General features: G+C 31.2%; 1 protein-coding gene across 1 annotated transcript in view; it reads right to left on the reverse strand.

Moving 5' to 3' along the window:
• Window positions 1–11,962: 11,962 nt before the first annotated feature.
• LOC116431147 (laminin subunit alpha-2-like) overlaps window positions 11,963–21,718 on the reverse strand; it is an 89,080-nt gene continuing 79,324 nt past the window's right edge. The window contains exons 4-5 of the mRNA XM_076364566.1: window positions 12,103–12,254; window positions 11,963–12,027 (exon numbers count right to left, since the gene is read on the reverse strand). Coding sequence (XP_076220681.1) covers window positions 12,219–12,254 — 36 coding nt within the window. The 3' untranslated portion in view covers window positions 11,963–12,027; window positions 12,103–12,218. The remainder of the gene's footprint in view (window positions 12,028–12,102; window positions 12,255–21,718) is intronic.

The following is a 21,718-nucleotide window of genomic DNA, read 5'->3' on the forward strand; positions in this document are numbered from 1 at the left end:
AAAGTAAATATGGATAAAGGTGAACGTGCTATTCTATTTTGTTTCAAATAAATCATTAATATTAAAGTAATTGTATCAGGCGCAGTTATGAAACAAAAACAGAAGGCAAAGGGTTAAATGAAATATTATAAATCTAGGAAATATTATTTGTAAAATGTTTGAGTGATAGAAGATATCTTCGAGATCTTTTCTAATATACGTATTTTACAAAAAAAAATATATATCACAGAAAAATAGAATTTCTTGCCTCTTTTAAATTTCGTAAACTTATCTTTTATTATATTATTTCAGCACTTCTTTGTTTCAACGTGTACAATTATTTTGAATGTACTTAATTCATTCAAGACCGGAAAAAATAGCAAACATCATTTGAGATTCGAGGAAAATGCATCTTGTAAGAAGAAAATAATATTTATTCTATTTAAGGTAACGTACTAATAACTAACGAATTAAGCCTATGAGGGCATATAGGGCATATACATTAAGTATTAAATATTAAATATTAAATATATAATCCGATTTATGTAGTTAATTATTAGTACATTTACCTTAACTGTCACTCCAAAACCTTAGTCAGCATTTTCAAGCGAAAAGGATTGCGCTCTCAAGCAACCCTTTGGTCGACCGGCTCGTTACGGGACGGTACAAATAGTAGCAGTGGTAAACGATTGTACGGCACTTATTGTTGGCAACACGCGTGAAGTAGCGGAACGTTCACGTGAAACCGAGTGGACACGCGTTCCGCGCCGTGCAGGTACATGCTTTACGAGCGAAGGTGTTGCTCCTTGAGATCCTGTCGCGGATAACAACGCGACGTGAGATCTGTTTACGATACAAGCCTTTCTAGTTCTTCTGCCGCCCTTCGCTTCCTCGCTTCTTCATTGCGCCGCTGCGGTCAACAGCGTCTAAGGGATGTTGTATTTAATGCTGCGTACATCGTTGGAAACAACGTTGCAGTACAATGTCAACTATATATGTTGGTTATATTTATTGGGAAACATAACTAAGTAGTATACACGTTTTTAAACCCTTGACTTACAATATCGTGTCAGACTCTCGACGAAAATTTTAAACTGCATTTCACAAACCTAACTGTTATTTATTTGTGTAAAATATAAATTAAATATTATTTTTCTATTATCAGTTGTTAACTTTTTGAATAAATACAGATATAGAATAAGCACAAAAATTGTTTCTTTTAGTAATAAATTGTTAATAACAAAGTAGTTGTATCATAGTTAAGAAATAAATCATAGGACAAAGGGTTATATGATGGATTGTTTATTTTATCCTCTCGCCCAATAACGGGAAACAATAAAGAAACTAATTTAAAATGTGATGTTCTGTGGTAATGACTGTAAGCAATAACTTTTGTTATTCTAGGGATATCATCAAAGTATTGTACATTTTTTCACTAATATTTTCGCATCTGTTAATTTCATAACAAAGAGAGTAGTATTTAATTGATACTATATGGTCCTTAATACCTTTTGAATCTTTCGTAGTATTCGATAAATCTCTCCTAGTCAACAATTAATAATTCAGTACAGAGTAAGATTATTTGTCAGATAGTATTTTTCGATAATAATCTAAAAATCATGCATTGCTATTTTTTCAACAAATTTTGTATGAGCAAAAATAAAGTAAGGAATTCACTAATCTGTTGCTACCTGCTAACAACTTCAAATGAAAATAAAAATATAAACGCGATATAGTGCATATTATAATAAATGTTATAGTACAATGATTATAAGAATCTTTCAATAAATAATTAACGAAACCTAAAATTATCAATACGTATTGTTGAAGATTCTTAATGAGCTGCAAAGATCAAAAGAGATTTAACACATTGTTGACTGGGTATTTTATGCAGAAATTATTCATGTCACCGGTTAGTATTCCGTAATTAAACAATGAAACAAAGTAAAGCAATCTAAATAAACTTCAATATACTTTATTTTTACAGCATGAATTGAAATGGAACTTCGGTCATATTTTTTATATAACTATTAATATACTTTAATATTTTTCTTTTGAAATATTCTGTATTACCTTGCATATTGTTGGGTTTATTAAATAATAACATTTCTTTATTTATTAAATAGAATACAAATCTTATTACAACAGGACTATTAACATGAAGGACAAAACAAACAAACCACAAATAACAAACTCGTTACCCAGAACAACAAACCGTACGTCGATATGTATGTATATATTATATATATGTGCTATACTTTTCTAACACATATGTAGGTTCAAAAATTGAAATGCCTAATACAAGTGCAAACACGAGTTAATTAGTGACCGGTCAACAATGTATTAATTGCCCGCGGCGGTTAATTAATCAATAAACATGAAATCTTACACCCTTAAAGAGTGAGGCAATATATTATATGTAAAAAAACTGATACAGCGGCAACTAATTAATGAAGATTATAAATTACGATGACGAATAAAAAGGAGACAACTGCCAACGATTTAGCACACCGCAAGATCTCGTAACCTTATACATATTCAACCAGAAATCCCGGCCGACGTCGTCGAATCTGACGTCCAGCCGACATGAGCCTCATAATCGGATTATGTCGTCTCGTGTTACCTTAAATCCATCTTGCAATTAATACGTCCACCTTCTATTTGGTAACACGATACCGTTCTAAGTCCGGTTGTTTCACGGGTGTACACGGATACGTGGGTTCACTGGATTGAAACATGGTAGTCTGTGATATGCCGTCCCATCAAAATAAAGCGTGTAACATGCAAACCGTGTATAATGATTGATTCAATAATGATAGTCGCAATTAAAACAACTTACTACTCTTCTGTATAGGGTTGATACAATAGTTTTGACCTTTTTAGTTTTTAGATTTAGTTTAGTAGCTCAACTGTTTGCTGGGCTAAACCAAATCTCGGTAAAAACGAAGAAGTGTCCTTTTTGCACGTTATAATAATATCAACACAGCTGTTATTTCTGTCAAAGAAAACAATTGTATTGTTAACTATGTACAAAATACATCAATCTAAATATACTTCTTTTAATTAAAATCTATTAAATTACTTAATATAAACAAATAATTTAATATAATCAAATAAAAATCTATCAAAAGTATATATCGTTACATTAATTTTATAATTATTATAGAAAAAGTCGAAAAGTCAGTGAAACAGAAATGATTGAAGTTCGAGAATAATTTTAAATTATACTTTTAAAAGGTGTATTTTAATACTTTTGGTAAAAATAGTGTTAAAATATTAAAATACTATTAAAGGACTATGTTAAAGCAGGGAAAATCATAAATAAGTTATTAGTAAATGGTAAATTTTAAGCAATAATTACTCAACATTTATAGGGAAATATTATCCTTTAATAATTTAAACTGAACCTTCTCAAATTCAATTTACTGTTATAAATTTATTGGTTCAATTAAATTACTAGACAAAATTCTATTTCTTTTATTAATGAATGTATTCCCTAGTACTGCTACCCTAAAATATTATCATAATCGTATAATTTTAAACAAAATTTATTTTACTCAGTATAAATCCTCCTTAAATACTATTTCAAATAAATTATGTAATTGTTCATTCATAAATAGTAATTTTTCTAAAATACTATACAACCTTATTTAAGTTAATAAGATCCATTGAACCAATTAGCAGTTAATCCTCTCCAAATAAATTAAATTCTATTTAAATGACATAATTTCAATTCAATTGTTTCAATCAAATTTATTAAAGGTTCCATATTGTTTTAAGTAATTTACAATTCTCAAATAAGACATAAACAAAGCTTACCAAATTGGATTACTTTATGTATGTTACGTTAATGTATTTAATTTTAATTATTTTTACACCTTTTTACTTCTTTATTAATACAAGTGAGGATAACGAAATGGAAATGCAATGGAATTTAATTTCAATTAGCGTCAGATGCTGGAATGATTTCTCGAATGGGAACGCAATTTCATTACGCGATTTTGGACATCTGTTACTAGGGAGAGAAAATCTAATTTTACTTCCAGAAATGTCTTCCTAAGACAGTCAAATATTGATTGGATGGTAGCATCAAAATAAGCTTCATATCTGTAATAAATATTCAGAAACTAAGTACAGTTCTGTACTAAAAAGATGGAACATTTTTTTGTATTAACGAAAATTATAATTGATTTATGAACTTTTACATATCTCTGAATATTTACAAGTTATTGTCAGTGAACAGCAACTAAATATTAATTTTGGTTGAACCTTTATTAAACTTCTTATTTTATGTAAATAGATACGTTGATATTTATCTACATTTCATAGAATATTTATAATAATATATTTCGTAAAATATACAAAAGATGAGAAGGTCATGAAAACAATTATTTAAGAATGAAATAACGTAGTCAATATGAATTCACTCTATATTAAGTGCTCAGTTCTATATAAAATCGTTAATATTAGACAACAACTCTATTTAATTTCCTTATAACCATTTCTAAATTCTGAGAATATCCAAATTTAATCCTTTCCACTCAAGTCATTTGACTAAAGTACTCTCGACAGCTGCTGCTTTTCTTAATTCAGCTTCCCAAGAAATTCGCAGACATGCATGGTATAATATCCCTTTTAAACTATTTACAAATCTAAAAATATACAAAGTATATTATAATAGATATTATAACCAATTCAGAAATAATAATTTTTGTAAAAAGGAAGAAAAATGAGAAATTAAAATATAAGTAATCGTTCAATTTTTGAAAAAATTGATTTTGTAAATTTGTGTATAATTAAGTTGTCATGAATAAAAATGAAATAAACAAAAATCATGTCTGTCTACTATTAACCATTGTCCATGCATAATCAACAATGGATCATAAAACGTTGTTCTTTGTTTTTCATTCACCTCAGTGGAACAATAGATGTCAAGAATGCCAATCCTACTTGTTGACATTAACACAAGTAAAAGTAATTACTAAAATTTAATAGTTAGGATTAGTAAAAACTTCGTTTATAAAGTTTTAGTGATATCGCATTTAGATTACATTTATACTTATGTAGGTTAACTAACAAATTCTGAAATTAAAGAAATATTGTATACATTCCAGAAATAGCAGCAAACTTTTTAAAATTCTAAAAATAACATGTGAAAGCTCACGGACCCATGTTTAAATAGTACATTTTGGAAATATCAATTATTATAGAATAATAGCATATTGTATCAAGTAACCGTTCGCACAGTTTACGATACATTTAAAAAAAGGCAGAAACTTTTACAAAAACGGAATATATTTTGTATTTTATTGAAAAAAGTTAATAGATTGCTAAATGACTATTTTAACAAATAAAACTTCGAAATCAATATTATATTAGGTTGGATAAAAAGTTTTGTCGGATTTTCAAATGAGGTTTAGAAAAATTTCACTATGTTAAATTAAATTTTATTAGCTTATGGCGTTGCATATTTGATTCGAAAACTTCTTATTATCTCTTACTTCGAAATATTAATAAGAAACATTAGTGCCGATTTTAAAATGAGAATGAAGTACATTTTTATAAGATTACAGTATTAATTATACTGTTGTCATACTAATTACTATTACCATTATAATATATCAGGTCATCCCATAAATAATACAGTTTCTTCTATCCTTCTTGTTTTTAGAAAACTGTTTTCAGTATAAAATACATTCTCCTTCATTGTTTATATATTAAATAAGTGGAATATATAGTACATACTTTCCTATTATCAATCGTTAACATTTAGAGTAAACATAGATACAGAATAAGGATCAAAATTGTTTCTTTTCCTAATAAGTGATTAACAATAAAATAGTTGTATCGATCACAGTTAAGACATAAACCATGGAGTAAAGGATTTATCTTACCATTACAACATTAATAAAGCAATACATAAACCCACTGTCTCAAAATTCGAAATTCGTCCGTATATTTCCAAGTAAACGAGGCAACGCGGACGGGGAATACTTCTTCGAGATATCTTAGACTCATCACGACACGTCGCGTCGGTGGGCTGTGCCTGAAACTCGTCTGTACAAAATCAACGAGCGGACACCGCGCGGTCTGCCACGGGGAGATTCCGCGTCCTGGTCTTCTGCCAACCTGATCTTGGCTTGGACCTGGTTTCGTACCCGACACGATTGCTAAAAGTGATTCGCGTCTGTGCGTCAACCGTGCGCGTCGAGGAAGTGCGCGCGCGTGGATGTTAACCAGGGCTCCTAGTGCTTGTGGAGGTGAAATTAGTCTGGAAGGGAGAACACGAGGAAGTGCACGATCCGATATAAACTTCCGTCGAAGAAGAGACCAAATTGTGCCTACCACTTAGGATCATTTATCTTCCACGGTGCGCATCCCGCATATTATATCGGTTCCTTTGAACACGCATTTACAGCGCTGACCATGTATACTGGTGGACTTTAAAATGGTAAACAAGCTGCGCAGAGTACTTTCGCGTGTCAAATAAAATAAAGTTTATTAATATTGTTGCCGAATGTCGCAAAGTTGATTGATTTATATCTACACGTAATAAACTAAGTTTACGGGACGCGTCAATTTGACGTATATTGAATTTTATAAACATTATTTGACGCTCGAAATGACGTTTAGACCATTCTCAAAATTAAGGATACAATTCATTAAGTTTCCTTCATTCTCTTTCGATTTACTGTACAATGGTTTAGAGTGCGAAATACGAAGACTCTGTAACTTGAACTATTGTATTTACTTCGAGTTTAATACTAGAATTATCAAGTGTTTAATAGGATTAGTATGTAATCCTTATGAAAATTGTAATAGATTTGTCTTTTATTCTTTCTTCATATATTCATTATAGTATTTAAGTGAAATTGTTTATTTTCGAAGTGATTTTGGATACTTAACAGTTTTGAAATATTAATAATTGCAATATAAAAAAACTGAATCCCCTCATTTTGACGAGTGCAGTAGTTCTAGTGTTGATAATATGTATTTTATTTCTACAACGCACAATAAAGAATTTTCAATCTGCTTTCTTAATCTGCTCATAATTTTAGACAATAGTAACTCTTCGATATTTATCACCTTCGTTTTTACAAAAACATACAAATTCATTTTTTTTAATAGTCCGATTTAAATGTATTCTAATATTTGTTTAACGAATTATCATCTCTGTTTTCACAATGAAGAAATGTACAAACACTTATATATTGAAATAATTAAATTCATAAAATAATTCATAATAACTTTTTATTATTTCTTTCTTTCTCTAAACTATGGTAACCATAAATAATAAACTGTTCTCTAACACCAGCATCACGATATAATCACACATTTCCCCAACTCCAACATAAAATATAATTCAATTCAAATCAACTCTCAAAATATCAATACAACAGCTACCCACTGAGGGTTACAAACATCCCCCTTTACCTTGTACGAATTTTATGTATGCCGGTCGACGCGGCAAACGATAAAATTATATGCGTCGTAAAATCTCTGTTAAACATATGTATACATGTTGGTAAACGATGAAACCGTAATTGTTTCCAGTAACGTAACAGGCGGATTCCGCTTCTACAAATAACTATCGTCGAACCTTGTTGCAGAATGTATGAGCTATTAATGGCGTACGAAAAACTTTAAGAAGCCGTTTACGCTTCCGAGCAATTATCAAACGTGACGTTGCCTGATTTATTATATGTATTGTCCACAATATAAGGGGGATGCGTTATAGGCAACCGCCCATGGCCGTATATAGTATACCTCACGGGGCTTTTCGGCTACGTTTTAAGCCGTTCCGGGACACGGATGCTCGTTACAAGGGGAATCGCCTTCATCATCCACGAAAGTCTGAAGAAACGTATTATCGTGGGGCTTTGGGTGGTCCAGGACCGTCGATTTTACGACTCGATTTGCTTCCTCGGGAATTCTCCCGCGAGCGGTCAGCCCCGCCAGTCATTAAGGTCTTCGTATCGATGAAAATATCGAATTATTATTGCCGTTGTTACCCTCCGTTTCTGATTCCTTTTTCTTCGAAAATACACGTGGTATCCTGTAACTGAGCGTTCAATCAGAAAGGGTGTATAAAATCTTTTTCGCTCGTGACCTCGTTACGGAGGGAGCTAAGAATGAATATTTGACAAGCACGTGCGCAATTGGGTAACATCTGATTATTATTTACTGACATTAAGGTAGTACAAGCTGCAGGAAAGTGTTGTACACGAAAAAATCAGATTATGCAATTGGCAGGAAATTATGTTACATAGGAATGAGATCATATAATTGACGGGAAATTACTTTATCAGGAAAGATAATGACACATTGCTAATGTATTTTTCAAATGCGGATGTGTTATCTGAATGTGTTCGAACTAGATTTTTATTTTACATTTTTGCATTAGTTTGTTTCTAGATAGAATTACTCTTTGCTTAGTTGTACTGATAATACAAAATACATATAGATGGTATGGGTGTATTTGAATAATTTGAACACTTTATTATTAAGATGTTTTGTTTATCTGATTTAAATGTCTGTTGATAATGAATAATATGTGAGCATGAAATTTGAGTTCAAGAATGATCTAAACGCATGTAGTTTTAAAACTTGATCTGAAAAATAATTGAAAATTAATTTTCAGCGAAGTAATTCCTTCCATTTTAATAGACTTTTACTATTATTTCTAATTTGATTGGGATAGGCTATGCTCAATATTTTATTTTATTATTATTTTCATGAAGCAATGAAATAGCAGTGAAATAACACTAGAACTACCGAATAGTTAAATTGACTTTTTTTTATTTGTCTGTATGTTCGTAAAGGTGCAATTACACTAGCATTCGATCACAAAACATTACATAATAATTAATAATGATCAAAGATTGAAAAGGTTCTAAAAATAACTATTTGAAACTATTATATATCGGATCCAACTAAAACAGTTATGAAGAACCGAAATAAGTAATAACTGTCATTCGGTATATTAGTTCTGAACTGTATCGATTCAGGTTCCGGTGCTTCAGAATTGATACTATATCGATTCTGAAACAGTTCCATAACTGTTATTTTTCTGTTCTTCATTTCGGTTCTTCATAATTGATTCAAGAACCAAAAAATAACAGTTATAAAACCGTTTCAGAATCGATATAACATCGAAGATATTAAGATATAATTCCGAAAGAATTGGAATGGGAACCGAAACTGATATAACTCAAAACCAATATACTGAATATCAGTTATAACTTATTTCGATTCTTTATAACTGTTTCAAGAACCGAAACCGATATCACAACTGTTTTCAATTCCTCATAATAATGAATAACAACCTAATAATTTTAAAATAAAAATCAAAGAAAACGATAACCCTAATTTCGACTTATGTCTACTTCAAAACACAATAAACCTCGGTCGAAATTCACCAGAAACTTCAATCAATCTTTGCATTCGAACCGTCAACTCGGAAGGAACGGATCGCCCTCCGGATCCATGAACGCTCCCCCGTGAACCGCTCAGCGTTCACCTTTTTTTTCATACTGTTTCTTTGCTTAAGGAACCACGCCGCGAATACTTGTACGTACGATCGGCTCAGTGCCGGAGGAGCCGAAAGTATGCAGGTACCGTGTACAACCTGCACGAGTAAATACCTGCTCCAGTATACCTGCGGCGCGACATAAGGCTGCCTCCATAAACGACCGGGTACGTAGGTACCGCATTTATTCTTTCTCAGCCCTTCACTGTCCCTTGCTCGCGTATACCCGTTACACTTAAATTCTTGCGCGTGAGATTATGAAGGGAGGGAATACCACGGATCGTAAATATTGAAAAATTCAATGGACCACGCGATGCCTTGCCCAATCATTTATCGTTTCCCGTTTATCGTGGATTGAAGTGTTTTTTTAAATTTTGTTCTGTAAAAAATGGATATAATTGCTACACTGAGAATTTTGTACAATTGTTCAAATATAAAATTATAGGTAAGGTGAAATTTATAAAATTGTTAAAGTATAAACTTCAGTCTCAATTGCATAATCTCCTGACTATCATAAATATATTACAAAAGAAAGATTAATAATATTAGTTAAATACATTACATAATTCTTATTATAAACATATGGCAGAAAGAATATTTTTATTTCCAAAGAAATTTTTTCTTGTTAATTTTTCCATCTACTCTTAAGTACTTTTTAAAGCGAAATGAAAAAAATAATTTGTTATAGCTGGGACGTTAGAATTTGTGTTTACTGTGTAGTATCACAAGGTTTTTATTTTATGTGAAACCATGACAAATAAATCAATTTTCTAAGTTTACTATTGCTGACATTTTAAAAAGTATTTGCAGGATTTTTTGCAATAATACATTTAGTATTAAAACTTGTGCACTTTCTAATGTCTTCTTGTTTTTAAACAAAGTTTAGGATTTGACTTTTATAAAATAGAAAAGAGAAATATTAACAAACGCTCCGATAATTGTAATGAGTTGTATTATGTGTCTGAAATGTTATTCTTAAAATAAATCCTTCCTCATGATATAATTGTGTTCGCGTTAATGGGTGATTTAAGATCCTATTAAAATAATATTTAAAAAATTCCGATTAAGAACCTTATTAAAGGATAATCAAAAAATTCCTGTTTACTTCACGAGTGCAAAATTGTAACCATCTCAGATACAGAGAGTCTTTTTGATCACCTTGTCTGATATTCGATAATTCGTTCTTCCCTTTATAAGGCTATTTTATCAGGTTTTCAATATCCAATGAAAATTTAGTATCATCGAAGTCAAAATTATTCTCTTTGAATCCTGCCGACACATCGAATCACCCATAACAGTTTCTCGATTGATTAACCTTGATTAAACTCGAGTAGCAACTATCACACAAGTTCAATTTTCTCCTTACAAAATGTTTCATCTTTTATAACAGATTACTTTTCAGATTATTTTAATTAATTCTCGGTATTTCGGCCTGGTAATTTTTTCTTATATATTTTTATGTATAATGAATAACAAAATTAATTTTTAATATAAAATACAGACCTATGCTAGTTGCATGTTAATTGACCTATCAAATAAAATTAACTTTGCTACTTAATGTGTTAAAATATTTAGTCTAATGTTTATTTTAATTTAGATAGTACTGTAAATTCATTTGTAATCACGAAAAAATATTGATATAGATAACCTCTTGCTTCATAATATCGCGATAGTTTTGTAAGAAAAAATTCAAACGAAATTTTATAATTAATGCGAATATCAATAATAATGTGAATATGAGTAAATTATTCTAATAAATGAGCAACGATAAATTAATTCCAACGAATTCTAAAAAGATCATACGGCGGGAGAAATTGAATTGCATAAAAATCATTTATATAGGTAATATACTTTATTACATTTTCGTTCAAAACAAAATAGTTTATTTCCTTAACTTACGTATAATTTCTTGTTAAATTAATTTTTAAAAATGTCATTAACCTACTAAAGTCATTATAATTAAGACATTCCGTAAACCTTGTATTATTATCCACACAACTACTATATTATACAATAATTCATTACGCAATAAGTATTATTAAATAACAAGTTATATATCCAAACATTGGTGGTCGCTAATGATTTCACTGTTAATGTGACCACATTAAAATAAACTCAAACGAAATAAATAAATAAAACTCCAAAAAGAAAAGAAAGAATATTGGAATGGAAAAAAAATGCAGCACACCTGCAATACAACCTAATATTTCCGCAATGCTAAGCGAGCCGAACGAAGGGAAGTCGGATACGCGCGGGTGTAAATTACGAGGAACGATGGTGAAAAACGTGCATAACACGCCTCGCGGAGCGTGAAAGTGTCTTGACTCGGCTCACCTCTGAGCGATTAAAGGACGAAAGCTCGGGGTAGAACAGGCCGAACGTCAGGTGAAATAATCGCCTCGTGACGTCGCGCGCGTTCTCCACCTTTCGAATGGCGATCATTTAACGCAACGGAACGTTCGCTTGCTTCCTCCTCGTCCATCCGTGTTAGGTATATACACGCGCACCGTTCATCAGTCCTAGGCATGAAAGTCGGAGCTGGGCCTAGTTTAAAAATAACCAGGAGCTGTGCAGTACGGCATGGGCTTAATTACCGTGAAGTGCACGCCTGGCTGTGTGTGCATACGCGAGTAGCAGGAAGAAATCACGTTAAATATGGGGAGAGACTGGAAATTGCTGGTCAATTCCACCGTGCACTGCCTTCTTGCGTTTAACACTTGTCCAAGGCAGATAGGAACTCTGAAAACTGACGTGTGCGACTTTTCATTGATATTACGAGGTGCAATGACAGTGCATTCCAGATACAGTAGAAATTCGATTAGCTGAACCTTAGTTAATTGAATTAGTGATGCATCTTTTTTTATTCATTTTTTCACTGCTGTAAGTGTAATTTAATACTAGAACTACCGAGAATTTAATACGATGGACATGTAAGCCTTATGAAAATGGTAACAATATATTTTCCTTGGTTTCTTCGGATATTCATTATAGTATTCGAGTGAAATTATTTATTTTCCGAATCATTTAGGATATTTAATATTTTCAGGATACCAATAATTGCGAAATAAGAAATCCGAAACCAGTCATTTCGACTGGCACGGTAGTTTTAGTGTTACACGGATGAGAAATCTCGTTGTGAAGGAAAGACAGTCTTAAATCCTTCGAAAGAAAAAGATTATTTTCTTAAAAGATAAAGTTTTTTAATTTTAGTTGTAAGTAAATTTGTTATTTTTTCATTTTTATATGCATGGATGTGTATAATAAATGTATATCGTTACTCTGAAACGCTTTGGCCAGTTTATAAGCATTTTCAACAATTAATTATTTTATTTCTATTATTTTATTGTTCAGTTATCAGAACTATTACAGCTGATTATTCAAATCGTCTTAACCCTAGGTGGTTCGGATAATCAGGATTTAAATTGAAGAAAATACAACGTTTCAAAATGTAATTTGACCGGCATACAAATTAAAATTTGATTTTTGTAGATTAGATGTAATTTACCATTATACTTTAATTTATTATCGATACTGTTTTTTAGACTTCGAACAAATTGTTAAAAATAAATTATCACACGATTGCTGCAAATTGTATTATATTATTATATTTTCGTTTATTGCCGTTTTTCACATTTTCAACAACGTTTTGTCGAGTACTTATATTTGCAAGCTGTAGTAGAAAAAAGTTTAACAAATAAATATATGAATGTAATAAGGAAAGGTATATTGAAACATAATATTCGATGCACCTACGTTTGTTAACGAGCATAATTAAAGCCATCGAAAACAATACTGAATTGTAAATGACTAAACGTGATTAAATCTGACAACAAACCGTCCATTGTGAAGGAGACACATTAATCTGTCATATTTTTTATTAGCCATATAGTAACTGAATCTAACCCATAACTTAAGACGTGCTCAATGATAAACACCATATCATTTATATTGAAAGATATACCCTAAACTATATTACACTAAAAGAATTTTTGCGTTCAAATAAAACTGACATTTAAAAAAAAACATTGAGTAATTTAATTGACGTGTAATAGGAGCACCCTTAGAGACTGTAGATCAGCTTGTAACATAAATAAACTCTATTGCAACCATAAACATATAATTCCAAGAATTTAATTATGACTCATCGCAAATACCCGTAACAATGATTAACGAACAGTCACTTGTACTTAGCCAGTTTAAATCCAGCACCGCAGTTTCACTGCTTTGTGAAGCTAACAATAAAAAAGAAAGGAATATTGAATATAACCGAACTAATTTATGTTACAACCCACTAGTATCTCCAATGAACTTTCCCGCCTTGTATTTTACACCGCGTATTTAAGTCGTGAATGTAAAGTCACGATCTTCTCATAGACTGCTGGCAACGGCGTGCATTTTCATGAAATCATTTATCCATAAACAATCCTAATATCTATTATAAATCATCCGCGAAGCTCCGAATTATATTTAGACGTACAACGGGTCGAGCCTATTGGTTGGTTTATACAGAGTGTTTTAGAATATGTGGACATAACTTTACGGGTACACTGATGTACTAAAATAAGTAAAAAGTTCATATAAACGTACTTCCGATATGACTTTGCTTCCGAATCATAACCCTTTTTTTAGTTGTACCGATTGACATATTCGCTACGAGTATTTATTTTGGTGGCGATCTTCCTAGTTGCAATATTGTATTAACCACTTGTTGTTTTTTTTTAATTCAAATAAAATATTATTCTTCTGTTATTAATAATAATATTTTACAGCAAATATAGGTATGAAATATGCTTAGAACCTTTTCTGTTTTTTTCCAAGAAATACAAAGAATCTTCTAAATAAAGTATTGAAGAAATGAAACTAAAAAGAATTATTGCGTCCCTAAATGTAATGCCATGTCTTATAACTTTAAATAACAATGTTTAAATTATTAATTATATTTTTTGTATAAAATATATTATAAAATTGTAGCCGAATATAAATAAATAAGAAACGTGATTTGATTTTCGATTATATTTTTCTTGTAAACCGTAGAATTAAGATTAAAATATATCCTATATTTATGTAAACTATTTTTTCTACTCTACCCTCTTAGCTGTGAACGATTATACTCATAAATAAACAATTTAAACAATAATACTTATAAATAAACAACAATTTTTCGTGTAACGACGGGTATATCGTTGATTAAAAAAAATAATTTATTTGCTCTATTTAATAATATAATTTTCATGGATAAGATTGAAATTAAAAATAATAAAGTTATTAAAAAGAAAGTAATCAAACTATATGGAAATAAATAAATTAAAAAAATTGAAATATAGTGTCATTTCCTTATAATTTAATTCCATGTTACAGCAGCTGTACACTATGTTTTTGAATACTATAATCGCCATAGCGTCGTTCTAACGACACAACGCAAACATATATGTCCAAAAGCGCTGTCACAGCTAAGAGGTTAATGCACCCAATATACCAGCGAAGTTACGCCTACATATTCTGAAATGTTGTGTATCTCACTCCAAAAGTTCCCTCTATTGCGACCACCATGTCTCCCCGAACCGTGGTTGCAGGCCGAACCAGGAGAGTTCCTCCATTGATTTATCGTGAGCCCGTTCTCGCCCTCGATTTTCTCACATTTTGAGGTAGAGCGACCGGTCACGACGCGGCACGATGTCCTGGTTGCTGCTACGGAGAGTTTCCGCCGGGCCCGCGACTCTACCGAGATTTAAAAAGTTGCAATCGACGAAGCCCAAAGTGGGTGGTGCACCACTTCCTGCGAGGCTTGCAACATTTCTCCCCCGAGTTATTACAAGAAGGGACGGCGGTTGTCAAACAGAAATTTATAGCGCTTTCAAAGACGCTAATTGGACGGTTGCTGCAACGGCTAGTAAGTTCCCCCGACCGCTTTGAACCTTCATAATTGCTAAAGATCTGGACAAATCTCGGGGAACATTTCTGAGGGTGTGATCGGGCGCAGGTGTCTTTGCCTCGGTGGAAGATCGTACAACTTACTTCTCTTTAACACTAACAATCGAGCGTTTAATAAGATTAACGGATAATCCTTGTGAAAATTGTAACAGTAGATTTTTTTTCGGTTTCTTCGTATGTTGATTATGGTATTGAAGTAAAACTGTTTATTTTTCAAGTTGTTTCGGATATTTAACGCTTGTAAGATATCAATGGATGCGAAATAAGAAGACTGAAACCCATCATGTTACATATACCGTGGAACTTTATGGAAACTCATGTTTTTAAATATTTAAGAGGACTATATTTTGGATATTTTTAAAGAAAAATATTAATTAAAAATGTATTCAATTGGAAAAAATAATAACAAATCCTTTCATATGTTTTTTTCATGTCATGTACAGCTTGTACGACTTCAAATTTTCAAATTTTCAGATTTTTAAATTTTCTATAATTTACTTCGTTATAGGATACTCCACTATAATGATATATTCAATTTTAATAATTGATTCTTACATTGATATGTTTGGTGAACCAAATTTCATTAAGACATAATGGATGCCACAGGGTTAATTGAATATTCATTGTAATAAGTTTTGTTTTCTAAGATTACTTTAAAATAAATGAATTTTTGCTCTTTTAATTACGTTTGTTTTCTTAATGTCACACGAGATATTTATCATTGATAAGTAATTCTTTATGGAGAAAATGGAATGGAATGAGAAGTAAAATGGAGATAATACAAAATAATAAAAAAAATGGAACCATTTACATTTAGAAAAAATACAGTGAAAGGAAGAAGATAAAGGGCTTAAATTGTATTTAAATAAAAAATATGAGAAATAACGTAATAGGAAATTAAATGCAAGAAAGAAGCAAGAATAAATATACCTACAAAATGAATTAATTAATTTCGATCTATACAAATCTTTAAACTACAATATGTAAAAATCAGAAAACATAAGTACGCATATTGTGTTGCAATAAAAACATTAAACTCCGAAAATTAATAAAAGTCATTTACATCTTAATAATATAAATATAATGAACATGACTGTATTCAAAGATAAGTAAATTTTTAAAAAATGATTATTATTTGCGTAATAAATATACTTATTCGGTAACCCATGAATGATAATATCAACAAAATTTCGAAGTGCTTAGGTCTGTTTGAGATATTACGCCGTAATTGACTCACAAATTCTTTTACAACAGCTTGAAATATATTACGTGGTATGTTTCGAACTCACAGCTTTATAGTGGTCGGAAAGAATTCTTTTATTTGAATTCAAAGCGTGCTGTAGTAGTTCAGGATGATTCGTCGTTTACACAAAAATTTCCAACAAAAAGAGTGGTTACTTAATCCGTAAACGCAATTCAACGATACTCATTTATACAACTCAACATGTAATTAACATTTCAATATCTAATGAAATATTTAATTATTTACTAAAACAAAATTTTTTAAAATAAAAAATAAATTTGTAACTACTTGATAATTTTAAATTTCTTCTTCTATAATTACCTAGAAGATAAGACCGCTTCCCTGAAAAACTACTAGAATAATTAATTTAATCACCCGGATACCAAAATAGAAATCCCTTGAAACCTCGACAGTAGCACTCTCGTAATTTCTACAGGAAGGCACAAACTAGTCAATTCGGCTGCTCGTTACTTCTAATTATCCATAGTAGAACGTTCATAACGAACAGCGTAGACAGCGAAGCAAAAGGGATAAGAACAAAGATATAGAGCAGGTTCTACAAAGAAGACTTAAAACACAAAAGGGAACAAAAGGGCAACTAATTGGAAGCGTGAATAAATAAGCCGTCATGAAATAGAAGCAGAAAAAAGAGGAAGAACGAGAGGATAGGCCGGGGCAAGAATGAAACAGAACAAATGAAAAAGAGCAAGGTGGAAAGAGGGGGAACGAAGTGAGTGTAAAAAACAAACGGCGAAGGGGGGCGGAGGAAAGGTGGAAAAAAGGCTAACGGAAAGAAAGCAGGAAGGAAAGAATCGTTCGCTTACGGTGCGCCCAGAGAATCACCTGTGCGGTGTGCTGAAAAAACGAAAAGATGGCGGCAGCGTGGCGGTACGCGAGGGTCCTGTACCGCGGTCTGTAATTATCGCCAGTGGCCGTGGGAATTGAATTACGAGGTAAATTCGTAACGTGCCAAGATCTCTGCGTACCGACGAAAATCAAAGAACCGCCTGCGGTCGGTTGAAGAGTTTCGTGCAGAGAAGAAATCCGTTTCGATCGATCACACGGCCCACATATTTCGATTACTTGAATTTTTTATTCCGGTCAATGTACTTTTTATGGAATATTTACACCTGACCATTGATTTACGCGGTTTCCTTTTTACGAGAATCTCTTTTTTGTACGATGAATTATAATATTATTTATGCGGTAGTTTTTTTTTGTTAGGTTTTTAATAGATAATGATGCCTTTATTAATCCCTTCCCTTATAACAACGTGTCGGACTTATGGTGAAGATGTTGAACGGAATTTAACAAACATAAATATTACTCAATTCTTGTGAATTCAAATGAAATGTTATTCATCTGTTTCAATAAATTATTAATAACAAAGTAGATGTATCGATCACAATTGAAAAGTAAACCGTAGGGCAAGCGGTTAAATACACAAAGTGCAAATAACACAAATTACAAGACATCGTAAACATGTAAAATACCAATACATCACAATAACAAACTAGTTATCTGAAGAATAAAGAAAACACAATATGTTAGACACGTTAATATATATATATCGAGCCGTATATACTTTGCTGACAGTTTTTATGCGCGATTTTAATTTAGTTACATCGAATAAAATGTACTTTTATTTTCTGAAATGTCATTATTACTATTTCTTTTGTTAAGATATGTGAAATAAAAATGTATTTCCAAAACTTATTGAAATTTTTGAATTTAGTATACATTGTTCTTGTAATAATATGGTTAATATGATATATATTTACTTATTACTTATGACACACATTTTAGGCAAAATAATTAACATACTGCTTTTGCTATATTGACAATATGAGAATTATAGGTAATAATTATAGGTAATTTATTGATACTTATAACGAATCGAAAGTTTTTAGCTTAGTCCAGATAGTTTCAAATATTCTTAGTTGCTTACGTCTAAATTAAAAATTTTATTTCTCATAATTAAATTTAATTAATTTTGTTTCCATTAGCAAATCTTTATTTGTCAAATTCATCGAATAATTAGTAAAGCAACATTTTTTTATAAAAAAATAAATTTACATTGCGTGCATTATAATTTCAATGCAAATTAAAATTGCTTAAACAAAATAATAACCTATTGTTTTTTACAATAATAATATAAACAAATTTTATAGTGGATAATTAAATTAAATGTTTTATAGTATTTAGTTGACATTATAAAAGAAACTTTGAATCATTTCGGATATTGAATACTTTTAAAATATTAATAATTACAAAATAAGAAAACTAAAACCCGTCATTCTGACGGGTACGGTAGTTTTAGTGTTAATGCGTTGACTGCTGCATCAGTTGCATATAGGAGATATAGGTATACCGTGGATCTTTGTACAGACACAAATTTATAGGAATGTAATTACGAAAACAGAATTATAGTGTATCTTTCCGACAAATATTAAAAAGGACTACGAAAGAATTAAAAGGATTTCGGATATTGAATACTTTTAACACATTGTTGTCATGAGTTAACTCATATTTTCATTCCCAGACGTTGTTAACCGATCACGAGTTTGCAGTTGTATCAGATATTTCAATTTTTGAAACACGCAGCAATATAGAACATTGTGAAAGCAAAATATTCAAAGTTATATAAAAGATATGTTCAAAGTTTCATTTCAATCCATTATATAAAATAAAGTACATTGAAGTTTATTTAGATTGTTTTACCTTCATATTTAATTACGGAATAATAGCCGGTAACATGAGATAGCTTTTACGTGAAATTCCCGGCCAACATTGTATGAAAATATCAATAATTGTAAAATAAGAAAACTAAATTTAACTGGTGTTAAATATTCCTGCAGATAAATTCCACTGTTCTGGCGCCTCGCCTAAAGGAAGGCTCGCACGTGGTAAATACCAGTAACATCATCCTGTGACCCGTAATCTTTCTGCGTTGACTCGAGGAGCGAGCAAAATCTAACCCGCAAGAGAACCGACCTTTCACCCCACGGGGTATTATTTACGCGACATCGCATCGTCTTCCTCCATTCTTCTTCCACGGGCGAAGGAGATGATTCATTCAGTGGCTCGGAAGACGATGGAGCAGGTTTGAGGACCCCGAGCAACCGTTGAAGGGTCCGGAACTCGACTCGTTAATCCGTGAACAATGAAAGATTTCGTTGGCGTCCTGCGGACCCAATCCGAGAGTACCACTCGGTGCCTCCTTTCACTTTCGATTTCGCCGCAGGGTTAACTACGACCGTACCGAAGGGTTATAAGTTCTTAGTTGCGACCGGTGATCTTTGGAAACCGTGAAATCGATTCTACGGTTGCTGCCTGGCATCTACGATATTTTTTCACGGTGACTCGTGTCGCGTTTGTCGGGATTCGAACTACTTGACGTTACGTGATTCAGGAAAAAGAATTCCTGGAAATTTGATTTTCAAGAAAGATGGCAGGATTTTCTAGACTTCTCTGATATTGGAGAGCGTGAGAAAGTATCTTCGTCGAGTATTCAATGGAAAGATGTGAAACGAACGTTTTTAATTTAGTATACTATTAGTTGTTAATCCTTCGCACTCGAAGGTTTTTTTGATTATAAATGTTCATAATTTTCTGCAGATATATTGAAGACATTTTTTACATTTAAAATAAAAAGAGATCATACGTAGGTTATATGCGAAATGAAGGAATATCGGAAGAACTGTTTTATTTCAACATATCGTGTATTATTATATCATACTAAATTTACTATTGGATATTAAATTATAGAATTTTCTTGCAGTAAATAAATTGGTCACTGAAAATTACCTCTCGAGTGCAAAGGGTTCAGATTGCCTGGGACAAGAAATAATTGTTAAAAAAGAATTTGTATAAAAAATGGATCCTTTCATTTATAGATGCATAGAGCTTGAATTTTTTAAGCATTAAAAGTCAATTTTAAAAATTCAGTTTTTAAGACCAACATTAATTTGAAACTCTGAAGTTTTATTACTTCAGTCTGGAAGCTCAGTTCTCAAAGCTCTCCAGATTAATGTAATAAAGTTGTAGATACAATAATAATTCTGCAGTTTACTGTATCTCATTTGCTTTTGAAAATATATAATAACAAATTTATACATATGGTTATGTATACTTTTGTAATTAAATTATTTGATTTGAAAAATTATTTTTAGTTTGGAATATTCGTGAGTGCTATTGACAAAATATTTAAGACCATTCGGTACAAAAATGAAAAGTATGTTTGTCGATGATATAATGAAGTAAGAAAAGTTAGGAGTGTTTACTATACTTCATCTGGATTGGATAAAGGTTCAAAAGAATATTACTAATATTGTTATATTTTATAATAATACTATTATGATATCTTTTAATAGTCTAATAGCATATTATTAGGAATATAATTGTATAAAATATGTATAAAATAAAAAATAAAAGATTACACGATTCTTTCTGAATTTACTATCATTCATTGTAATATATATATATATTATACAGAATATGAATATTATAATGTAGATATTTATATGTATACACAAACATATTTATATTTATATTTATATTTATATTTATATTTACATTTATAATATAATTATTGCTTACATTTACCATTATACACCACAGTTTTGAATAACAAAGACCCAATTAACCATATCATTCAAGGATTGACTAAATAACGTGACAATATTTTTTACTGTGACAAAACATTTTATCAGATCTCCAATCCAAAAACAATTTTTTATTCACCTCTTCTGCAAAAATATCTAAAAAGTCGTTCACTATCTTTGCATCATTGCACTTCACGGTATATTCCAAATCAATTTACCCTCAAAACGGTCATTTCTGACACATTCGTCATTGTCGCTCCTGGTCAACGGAAAAGATCGGCGTTGACCATCATGACACCGTTTTCATTTGTAAAAGTAGCGGCGACCGGCTCTTAATATATTTGCAGTGTCACGAGGAGACCGACATTCCGTACATTTCGTGTGAGTCGTTGGCTCATTTTAAATTTAACTTCTGTTTGCGCTACTGATTGG

This window comes from Nomia melanderi, chromosome 2 (assembly GCF_051020985.1).
Source record: "Nomia melanderi isolate GNS246 chromosome 2, iyNomMela1, whole genome shotgun sequence".
NCBI classification, from domain to species: domain Eukaryota; kingdom Metazoa; phylum Arthropoda; class Insecta; order Hymenoptera; family Halictidae; genus Nomia; species Nomia melanderi.